We start from the raw sequence: 12,112 nt of genomic DNA, 5'->3' as shown, positions 1-12,112 counted from the left end.
ACTGTCACCTAATTTTCTAATGAGAATGGGGTGAGAGACAGTGTTGAAGGCTTCCTAAAGTCGAGAAACACTATGTCCACCATGACACCTGCGTCTAAGGATTTTGTGACCTCGTCATAGAAGGCAACCAGGTTGGTCTGACAGGACCTGCCCCTAATGAACCCTTGTTGGTTGCCCCAAAGCATAATCTCCCTTGCTGGCCCCTCACAGATGTGCTCCTGCATAAGTTTCTCAAAGAGCTTCCCCAGGACCGAGGTAAGACTAACAGGTCTATAGTTTCCCAGGTCCTCCTTCCTCCCCTTTTTGAAAATGCGGACCGCGTTGGCCCTGACCACAACACCTGCATCCAAGGATTTTGTGTCCTGATCGTAAAAGGCAACCAGGTTGGCCTGACAGGACCTGCCCACTTATATTGACCTAACTAGAGTTAGATCAGGGGCAGGCAATTATTTCAGGTGGAGGCCTGCTTAACAAGTTTTGGTTAGCTGTCAGGGGCTACCTATGTAGCCCTGTCCCTTTATAGTTGCCCTGCTCCTGGTCACTACTTTGGGACCAGAAGTCTTGCCCCCTAACCCCTGACCTTTTCCAATGGAAGTCCCTTCCCCCACTCTAATACTCCTTTTGGGAGGGGGGGGGGTTGCCATCTTAGAACCAGAAAAAAATCAAATCATACATTAGAAGTCAAATACCTACTATAATATATTTTAATTTTATTACAAAAACTATTTGTCATGACTTGTGATTGTGTATTGTATATAGAAGGGATTGCATAGTAACTCAAAAATAAAGTGTCATTCTTATATTGTGTGGCAGGGTTGTGAGAGAGTGTGGCTGTATAGGGGGGTATAGGGTATGTTAGGGTGTATGTATATGCCAGTGGGGGCAGGGTGTAAGTGTATGGGGTGTGAGGGAGTAGGGACCTCACACACACACACACTCTTCCCATGGCATGCAACAGCAGGGCAGGTCAGGGTGCTTGTGCCTGGTGCAGGTTTCCCTCTGGCCTGCACTGCATGGGGCAAGGGAATAGAGCCTGCCCTATTGCCAGCGCTCCACACTGCATGCCTGCAGCTCCAGCACTCACAGCAGGGGAAGCTGTATGCTAGAACCTGTTGCTTCCCCGCTCCTCACTGTGCAGGTCCCTGCACTCTGTCAGGAGTGGAGGGAGCCCCACCCCATTTCCCTTCAGCTTCCGGTGCAGCTACCTCACTGCAAGTGTAGAGTTGCAAGCAAGTAGTGCAGAGCCCTGGGGATAGATGCAGCCAGGCAGGCTGCACAGGAGAGCACTCTTCACCCCCAATACAGCACTGGCCACCTCTACCACAGGGATGCTGCCATAGAAATGTTTATATCAAAGGTGTTTTTCCATCCTGCACTGGATCTGGAAGTAAAGGCTTTCAAAGGTCTTAACAATAAAAGAAAAGAAAGAGAGAGAGAGAAAGAGAGAGAGAGCTAAAGCACTCATGTGCACATGCCAAAATAGCAATGAGTAGGGACATACCTAATTTGCAAGGGCGACCCCCAATTTTTCAGACAGAATGCAGGCCCAGGCAGCCATTTCGCAAGAGGAGCACTGAGTCCCCCTCCCCCCCACACCTCTGGCTCAGGGACCCCGGTGGCCCCACCCCTTATCACTGACTTGCTGCGGGGGCTTCCTGTCATGTGGCCCTACCCCTCACCACTGACTGGCTGTGTGGACTGTCCATCATGCAGCCCCCACTCCTCACTGATTATTAGTAGAGAGGAGTAGGGTGACATGACAGGCAGCCCTTGCAGCCAATTGGCAATGAGGGACAGGGGAAGAAGCCTTCTTGCCAGCAGACCTTCAAGTGGGCAGCCCTCCCCTACCTACCTCCCCACCCCAGTGAGCTGCTGCAGTGTTTGGTTAAGTTGGGGGGGTTTTTCCTGTGGATTTCATGGATTCCATGGGCATTTACCTGGATTTCACAAAATTCACAAAACTGTGAATTTGGTAGGTCCCTAGTCATGAGGCTGAGGTTAAAACACTCACCTGTACTGTGAGAAACAAATTCAAATACTCCCTCAGTCAGATTAAAACAGGTATTTGAATCAGTGGTTCCCAAACACCAAGCTACTGGCTGTTTTGAAGACTTTATAAGTCACTTATTTTGACCAGAATTTCCATCCTGGTCTTTTAATAAACTTCCTTGGAATTTTATTCAACAAACACATTTCCACAAAATGTTTCAGTTTAGAGAATTAATATCTTCCAAGGAAAACTCTAGCTCCACAGGAAACCTCATGAAACCAGCCCCACTTTTGAGATTTGTGGCTCTTTCTGTGACTAAGCTTGTCTCTAGGTGAGCCAGTAATCCTCACAAAGTACTTAATACAGAGCCAAGAGGTTTAGGTATCTTAACATGAATGTCTCCCTATAGTGGTGCCCCATAATTGCATCATTCCACAGCCTCAGATATCTTGATTATATAAAGCCTGATCATGCAAAGCTTGCTGTTGGTGGCAAAAAAAAAAATTATTTCACTGGAAGGATGATTGGGTAATGACTCATTACCTTCTTCATAAATGCTACAAAGAGATGGGCATGAAGGAAAAGGCCAACAAATATTCTCAAACCTCAAAAGAGAACTGCCTGGAAAAAGCAAACAGAACATTATAACAGAGAGCCAGTGAGCATGGATCTTCACTATATATTTTATGTTTACTTTTAAAACACAGTATAATGTCACTGATACCATGCTTCCAGAGCTCTTATAGACATTTTCATGTTGGACTTGTTGCTACACTGGACTGAATCTTAGGAATGCCACTTTTCCTTATTTGCTAATTGTACATAATGGTGCTCCTGTTCAGGTGGGCCTTGCTATGCCCTCACCCACATAAAGCAATGGGCCATATAGACACACTGGTCATAGCTGCTATAAGAACTGGAGGCTGTGGAACAACGCAATTATGAGGCACCACCATAGGGAGACATTCATGTTAAGATACCTAAACCTCTTGGCTCTGTATTAAGTACTTTGTGAGGATTACTGACTCACCTAGAGACAAGCTTACTCACAGAAAGAGCCACAAATCTCAAAAGTGGGGCTGGTTTCATGAGGTTTCCTGTGGATCCGGAGTTTTCCTTGAAAGATATTAATTCTCTAAACTGAAACATTTTGTGGAAATGTGTCTGTTGAATAAATTCCAAGGAAGTTTATTAGAAGTCCAGAATGGAACAAAATAAGTGACTTTTTTAAGTTGGGGGGGGAGGGGGGAAGCATCAGGCTTATTTACAACAAGTGGGTACTTCCCTATCCTTACATAATTGCTCTTTATCTAATATTCCTTTTACTATATCCTTCAGTACTTTCTAGCTCATGGGGATAGCCTGTTTTTTTCTTTATATAGCCGTTATTATGCTGGGATTACCGTTACTGGATTTGTCGCGCCAACATTTAAACGCTAGTGTTCAAGAGAGGGTGACTGGGTAACTGAAGTCCTTGGTTGTGTGAACTTGCTAGTCTTCAGTTACACAGTGTTCAAGAGAGGGTGACTGGGTAACTGAAGACTGTAGCAAGTTCACACAACCAAGGACTTCAGTTACCCAGTCACCCTCTTTTGAACACTAGCGTTTAAACGTTGGCGCGACAAATCCAGTAACGGTAATCCCAGCATAATAACGGCTACATAAAGAAAGAAACAGGCTATCCCCATGAGCTAGAAAGCACTGAAGGATATAGTAAAAGGAATATTAGATAAAGAGCAATTATGTAAGGATAGGGAAGTACCCACTTGTTGTAAATAAGCCTGATGCTTCCCCCCCCCAACTTTTTTCCCAGCTAAATCAAAGCAAAATCAGTGTGCTGACATGAGGTGCTACACCTCAAAACACTCAAGAAAACCTGAAATAACTAGCAAGTGTAGTCAAGCCCAAAACTTCTTGAGGCAACACCATTCTGTTTCTGTCCTTAGGGAAAATGGTGCAAAAATGTATTCAAGAGTAAACCTACAAAGAATTGCTCTTTTCCCAACTGACTAGAGCTAGGAAGTAACAATGATCTTATGTATAGGGCTGTTTCCCTCCCCACCCCTCAGTCAAATTCAAAGGAAAACACTGTATTTTTTAAAGTAATTATAGAGTTCAGTGGAACTATTCTAGACATGTATCTTTGTCACCAAGAGCACATTTTTCACCAACACAAAATTGTTCTCCAAACCAAATATGTTCTTGTTTGCTTAAGAAATATACTCAACATTTTTTTTAATTATAAGAATTTTGTTAAAAATCATTCTGCATTTTTGATGACTAAGAAGTTTCACTTTGTCACACTAGAGGTTATGCTACTCTGAAAGTGAGAAAATTGCTATTATTTGTGTCTTCCAACACACACTTTGCACTACAGATTGCTTATTGGCATATGGATTGAGAATCAGATTTGGGTTTTATCAGCTAAAGTACTTAATGAGCTGCATCCTGAGCAAAGTAACAGGTTTCAACAATTAATTTTTAAGGTAAACATTTTTAAAGCATCTAAGTTATTTACAAACCCAAGTCATGCTTCAAAAGAGGATTAAACACAAGGGGCATGTCCACACATGCAAGCACATCTGCTTGTAGCAACTCAAAGAGAAGCGGACCAAATTTGAGCTGGGGCTTTTTGCCTCAGCGCATGTGCCCAGACATGCATTTTGTTGTGGAGCGAATTGTGCCACTTGGGGCAAAATAATACTGCCTAGCTTCTCACAGATTTGCATCCAGGGGAAGCTAGAGCCTGGGGCCAGCACCTGTGCTGTCTCCAGCAGTATAAAAACCTGCCCTGGCCAGCAGCTCAGGGCTATTTGCCCTCAGGAGCTCCTGAGGCCCAGCTACTTGGTATCTGGGGACACTGGTCCCTTGTGTCAGTTAGACTGCTGAAGCAGCATCCCAAATTCACTTTTTAAAATACCCCCAAATCCACCGTCTTCCACAATTAGAATAAAAGAGACAGAGGGATTGATGAGATGGGCAATATTTTATTGCTATATTTACAATGTTAAAGCAACTTGGAAGCCTACCAGTGTCTCTAGCATCATAATATAATAAATTCTAAATATCTATGTTTTAATATTTCCTTTTGGTTTCCTTGTCACACAATAGGTGTGTGAAGGGGGTGGGAAGGGTGGTGGTGGCATGTGGGTGGGTGTATGAGCAAGTGGTGCCTCCAAAGGGTCTGGGGGGGGCACTAGATTGCCAACAAGTGGAAAGATCCCCCAGCAGCTGATTGGCAAATGGGGGGATGGGTTCCCCAGTGCCTGCCAAGCTCCTGCCGCTCCCTTCCTCACTCCCTCCACCAGCACGTCCCTGCCAGGTGCCCAGGGAAGCAAATCCCAGTCCCTGCACACATGGGTTTTTCTTGAAGCCCCTGGCAGGGCTGGTCCTGCCTCAAACTCTGCCTTCCATGCACAACCCACCCCAGAGGAGCTGAAGCCCTGAGACGGACAGGCACCTGTGTCCTCACAGGATCAGTGGTCATGGGCTCCATGGGGGAATCGGCAGCTCCAGCTTGGGACCAGTGCAGGGCCAAGCTGGAGGAGCCTGGACAGGGGGGCTGGGGCTGAGGGCCAGCAGGGCCAAAGCGGGGAAACAGGGCTGGGGCTCCTCCACAGCCCCTATGTCCCACCGGCAGGAGGTCGGTGGACCCAAGGCAGCAACAGAGCCTGCCTTCCCCTGCCCCACTCCTGATACCCAGCCCCGCACATGGGGCTGCCCGGTTCCTCCAGCTGTGGGAACAGTTCTCACAGTGCTGTTACTGCACAGCAGTGTTTTATTGTGTTCAGCCATGCACACACAGAGCTTAGAGGGAACCATGCCCCTACCCCACCAGGGATAATTTTTCATGCACCAGAGGGGCATGTCCTGGGACAAAAAGCAGCAACACAAATATGTTCTGCTGCTATTTGTGCCATGGTAAATACACACCCATACACGTGGGGACATGCTCAAGGGGTTTAAATCTCATTGAAAAATCAGTGGCTCCTTAGGCTCCTGTATCTCTCTATCACTTTTTAAAATAGGATTTAAGGTTTACATGCAATTATGTTTGCCCTTTTCACTACAATGGCATAGGTGAAGTGGCCAATCATCATAATACAGATGCAGAGAAGTCTGTTATAAATCTGCTTACGTCGACATACAAACTAAAACAAGCTATACTAATACTAACAGGAAGTTGACTGTGCAGTAGACATGTTATCACTAAAGATGATAACACATGTGCCCCTATTAGACTGGAGTCAACTAATTAATTCCACAGCAGGATAATACTTGTAAATACAAGTACTATCCTGCTGCAGAGTTTTTTACTCCGCAGCAGCACATGTGTAGATGTTGCCCAGACTGGCTGGGGTGTGAAAGTGCATCAGTGCTAGCTAGCTAGCCCTGCATTGAAGCACCCTTGTGCTCCAGCCAGCCCTTCTGCAGCATGTTGAATCACCCCTGGGCTGGCAGGCTGATCCCCTCCTAGCCAGAGCTGCTCCAAACCAAATCAATGTGCTACAGTCCTGAGTGCACATGAAGATGAGGTGCCCAGGAGCACTAAACTCCAAAGTTTATTCATGTGCATTAATTGTACATGTAGCCATGCTCAGTAGGTCTGATACTGACATTGCTGTGCTGGCAGAAAAATTACATCCTTGCTGACTTAACGTACAGACAAGTCCTGTGGGTCCTAAATGCCAAAGTCACTTTTGAAAAGGGCCTGAGGCAAAGTTACTTAAAAAATTTAATCATCAATTAAAAGTCATCTTTTTGGCCACCAGCCAGACACAGTGCTTATATCTTGCATCTGCCATCTCATTCTCAGGTTAGAACAAGAAGTTCCTGTCCTGCGTGCAGAGACAGAAGTAGTACATTTCATACAGAACATGTCTTGCCAATGCAAAACCATTCACAGTTAGACCTCTGTTTTGGAAATGCCCTTCTTCTTGATCTATTAATTATCCCCTTTAAAATCAGCCTTAAAAACATTTTTATCTGCAATCACTGCAGTCATGTGGTCCCTAGAACTGGGTAAACTTATTTGACAAATATTGTATTAATCAAAAAAGAAGCAATTCTGTGGAGACCAACTTAATTTGTAAATTTGGATCCAATTTACCAAATAATTTGATACAAAATAGTCCTTAAAGACTGAAAATATTTCTTGTCAACAAATTGTTTTAAGCTATAGTTTCAAGATGACACTTCAGTTTAAAATTACCATTTTTTTAAAAAAGGTTTAAAAACAAAAATAAAAAAAAAATGTTCATTGCTTTGGTTTAGCCACACCAAATGTTTTGTTATAGCTGCTATTTCCACTATTGACCATAAAAATCATTTACCTGCACAGCTTTGGTGGTTCTCTTATTCAGTATAACTTACCTGGGGCACCCAGGTACCAAGAGCAGAAATGTTAGGCAGAGCCATATTGTCTCCAGAACAGCAATGATTATCCACTCTGGCCAGTAGAGAACAATGTCTCTAACTGGAGCCCACCAGTTACCATTCTAAAAGAGAAGTCGAGGGGGAAAAAACACTGTCAGATAAATAGTCAGACAAGTATGTCAAGGCACTTTAGTAAGCCTTCATGTAGACATCAATATTTAAAGCCTTTTTTTTTTTCCATGTGAATCAGCAGGAAACTGTATTTTAAACAGAGTACAGTCTGAGAAAGAGGCAATTACAATCTGTTATCCACATCCTATCACTTTCACTTAAGGGAATCTCTTTTTCCAGAACTAAAAGCAATACAAGACTATTTGCTTTATGAGTTAATCTTGTGGAAACCAAAAGCAGCTTGTCAGTACTTTGTTCAACTCCTAGATCATTGTTACAGCTGGGGATGGGAGAACAGTTGTGATTTGGGGCAATTTCAAATACGCAGATATTGCAGGTTCAAATTTCCACAAATGAATCTAAAGCTTTTGAAGTTCAAACTCTGTTCATTATCCAGTCTCTCTACTCCCCTTTTGTTCACTTCTAAGGACTGCCAGGGAGATATGAATGACACCATCAAATGGGTGATATCCTTAGGAAGAAGTATGGTAGATCTGTAACAAATGCTCAAAGCACCAGGCCAAGGTAAACAGAGTCCCTAACAAATAATGCAAGCCACACAGAAATATATATGAAGGGTAACTACATCTCACAACTGAATGGTGCTTTCCACAAGGAAGTAATCAGTAAAACTGTTGAGAAATCTGTTGTCAGTTGTTGAATAATACTTTGGCACCTAAAATGTTTTGTCAAAGGCTACTTGGATATAACAAATTAAGAAAACAGGGATTCAAGGGATTTTTTATTCACAACTGCAGTCTGCTTTAAACAGAATTTTCATCAAAAATAGTTTGGAATTATAAGAAAAGCATCTGGAGAGATGCTCTCTAGTTAAAAAGTACAGAGATTATCAATCCTTGTGCTTCAAAGCATAAGCTGATCACTAGCTAGAAGAAGCTGCACCTGTTGCTATGGTACAGTACACTTAAGTATATTAATCAAAAGCACATAACCACAGCTGCTGAAAAAGATGAAATAAGCAGGATATCCAAATAGATGAGTGATAGGTCTGTTTCAGTATGTATGGCAATTCTAACATCACAATCTATGGAAAAACACAATAACTGATTTTCAAATATTTAATTTTAAATTAGTGGTTTGGAAGATACCAAATAAAAAGCATTGGAAAATGAAACAGTAGAAGTCAAGCATGTGATAGGAGGCAGGCCATTTTGACAGATACTATAGTTTGGCAGAAACAATGCCAACTAAAGAGACTATAAGATTAGAGCCAATGACACTACAGGTGAATGGAAATTAGCACTAACAGCTCATGCCATCTTGATGTCTCATTAGAAAACAGAAAAACTAGTATACCTGAGTTGTTCTCTTAGTATTCCTATCTTGGGTACCACATCCTATGTTACAGAAATTGAGGGGATAACATTTAAAGGGGAAAGAGAAAATTTATTCATAAGAGCTCCCAATAGTTCATACATAAAAATACTGAAATACTGTAAAAAGCATCATTCATTTAAAGCTTGAATTAAGAACTGCAACTCTAGCAGTACCAGTATTCCTTTTCTGGCCTGATCTTGCACCATAAAATACAATAGGATCTTTGTCAGTGACTTCATCTCAGCAATCCCCTAATGAACCAGTAGAAGAACTGTATTTGCATCTGCCACTGTCATTCTGCCCATTCATGATATCCTTACATGCAGGACAGAGACACTGGGAGTTTGATAACCTGGGATGAAGCAGTTAGTTTTTCCTTATCATTTGTACATTGTAATGCAAGCTAAAGACATAAGATTCTGTTTTCACAACTGAGTGCAAGATAGAAGAGTTAAGACTGGTAAAACAGCAAGGAACATATTTCTAAGGCTAGACATGCCATTACAGCTCACCTGATATTTCTCTACATCCTTTACACTGAAGCAGGTCTGCATCAAAGCCACTGTGAAGTAGGTAAAGCCTAGACGTTGCAAAACACCTGGGATTCTTGCCCAGCTCCATGATACTGTAGATATAACAGACAAAGCAACACAATGTATCACCAAGTGACTTAACTGCTGTGTTCTGCAATCCATGCAAAACCAAAGAGGCATGTGAGGAACACCATGTTACCTCATAAAATACCTGCACGGTGGCAAATACTGGACATCATTATATATTACCATGTTAAATTATAACACTATCCATCAGAAGAAAGTCATTGATAAATCATTGGGCAGCTGATAAGCATGGCACATATGTAGATAAGTGAATCACACTTTTATGAACCCAGTACCAGTTTTTACCTTGGAAGAAGAGTTTTGCAAGAGAAAGAGCTTGGAACATAAAAACTGCCATTTAGTGGATCAGACAATAGGTCCAACTTGCCCAGTATCTTGTGTCACACTGTGGCAGAGTGTGGATGCTGAAAGGTGAACAGAGTATGACCAAGGTTTTTTCCACTGGTTCTCTCCCACTTGCAGCCTTCAGCATTCAGGGTCTAGGAAGTTCTGATTCATAGGCTGTGCCCCTAACTCCCATGCACCTTTACTCCATGGATTTGTGCAATCCCTTTTTTGAATCTGGATAAACTGTCAGCTTCCAAAACACCTGACAATAAGTTTTACACTTTAATGATTCCCTTAACAACGTGCTACGGTGATGTAGCATTGGTGGTCACAATGCTCCCTTGTTATAGTGCATTACTACGGCAATGCAGCAGCTAAAAATAACTGCACAGTGCAGTACCAAAGGCGCCATAGGGACACATGTAGACACACCCACTGTGTGAAAAAGTATTTCTTTCTGTTAGTTTTAAATTTACTACCAAGTAGTTTTATTTTATGACCCTACTTGTATCGTGAGAGACAGTAAATAATAAATCCCTATTTAGTTTCTCTCTACCATTTAGTATTTTATAAACCCATATCATCATGTCCCCCCTCAAGCATATCTTTTCTAAACTGGGTTGTGTGGAAAACTGAAGATCTGGGGATTACATATAGATTGTATAGTACCCACTGCAATACTTATCTAAATTGATTATATATATAAAGCGGAACTCACGCAGGTGACTAATGGCCGTTCCTCACATGCAAATAAATGCACAGTAGGATCTAATGCGTGATCCATACAATCGTGCCTCCTGCCATAACATCTGCATGGCAGGAGGTGTGATTGTGGGATTTTGCATTAAATCCTATCGCATCTTATTGGCAGCAAGGGGGAGCCCTCAGCTGATGCATGGGTACCCCATGCACCCCTGTGGCTGTTGTGATCTCGCAACCATGGAAGTGTGCTAAATTACTGGGGCTGGGGGAAATCACAGCAGCTACCATTCCCCAGCCTTGGGGATGTATGAAACCCCTAGGGCTGGTGGGATCGCATGATTCACTAGCTCTGGGGGTTTCATGTACCCCCACGACTGAGAGATCACAGCAGCTGTGATTCTTCTAGCCCAAGTGGTTTCATGCACCCCTAGGGCAGCTGCAACCCCTGGCTGCTGGGGCTAAGGGTCCCTTCAGTTGTGGAACTCCCAGCCCCAGCTGGGCATGGTGCATCCCTGTGACTGGGAGCCACATCAGCTAACAGGTCTCCCAGCTGCAAGGGAGACCCTGATTTTTATCTGCAGGGTTCATACACTTAAGCACTGAGCTCCATCCACCCTGCATTGTCCACTTACAGTGAAAGTATTCCCATCAGTACATTACTATTGTTTACTCTTAATGCACTCCTCAGCTTTTGTTGTGCAAGCATAAAGGGACAGAGACAGAAGAGAATGCATTTTTAAAAGAGAAGTCTGCTTTCTCTTTTTCCCTTCATAAAGAAACCTGGCAGTTCAGAGTAACAATGACAAGAGGATGCAGTTTGAAACTGTGATGGACTGTCAGTTGCCTAAGGCAATTAATCATGTAGTCATCTATTTGCTGTCAAAAATCTTACTTTAGAATAAATTAAAAACAAAATCTTTCATGTTCCTATCTGTGTGGCTTTTTACTAAAATATACTACTACAGCTTTCAGTGTCACTATCCCATTCTTCTGAAATTTCCCTTCAGCCTTCATTTCATGCAAGAACATGTTAGGAAATTATTTTCTTTCTATTTATGTTATTTCTACACAAAGAACTGGAAAAAGGAGCCAAGCCTCTCATTATCAGCACAGTCATCAAACTATGATAAAAAATATTTTTGTTCTAACGGAAACTGGTTTTCATATTTTGGAGATTGTTAGCAATCGTGAACTATCCTCTCACTGGTCTTTTAAAAAAATCCTGAAGTTTTGTTAAAGCAATCTGTGAGAAAGTGCCTTTGCTAATCTACTCTCCAGCAATCTACAACACTCCATTTGATAGATTGCTTGAATTAATATTTTAAAAGTGAAGATGACCAAGGTCAATTTAAAAGGCCTTCCCAGTTTGGCGGCTCTTAAGATTTCTCCATCCAGATCACACTTTGGTTGAGTGTAGATTACGAAGTCATGTGGCTCAATGAATCATTAATTTTTCTTTGTAGGATTTTCTTGAAAGTCACTTGTGAGTTTTGTAAGGAAGAGACAGATAGTAATAATACACCACCTCATTAGAACCTTCTCAAAATATTTCCAAACCTGATGCTTCCAGTGGTGAGTTGGATTTTAA

At 42.5% G+C, this 12,112-nt stretch overlaps 1 protein-coding gene across 1 annotated transcript in view; it reads right to left on the bottom strand.

The window, feature by feature from the left end:
• The window catches only part of LOC149859665 (heparan-alpha-glucosaminide N-acetyltransferase-like), a 393,188-nt gene that overhangs the window by 101,640 nt on the left and 279,436 nt on the right, over nt 1-12,112 (bottom strand). Inside the window, exons 11-12 of the mRNA XM_090058700.1 lie at nt 9,388-9,500; nt 7,364-7,488 (exon numbers count right to left, since the gene is read on the bottom strand). Of these exons, the coding sequence (XP_089914826.1) occupies nt 7,364-7,488; nt 9,388-9,500 (238 nt within the window). The remainder of the gene's footprint in view (nt 1-7,363; nt 7,489-9,387; nt 9,501-12,112) is intronic.

The sequence above is a fragment of the Crocodylus siamensis genome, chromosome 7 (assembly GCF_052110815.1).
Source record: "Crocodylus siamensis isolate JL-2025a chromosome 7, ASM5211081v1, whole genome shotgun sequence".
Lineage (NCBI taxonomy): Eukaryota > Metazoa > Chordata > Crocodylia > Crocodylidae > Crocodylus > Crocodylus siamensis.
This window is presented reverse-complemented; position numbering and strand designations above follow the sequence as displayed.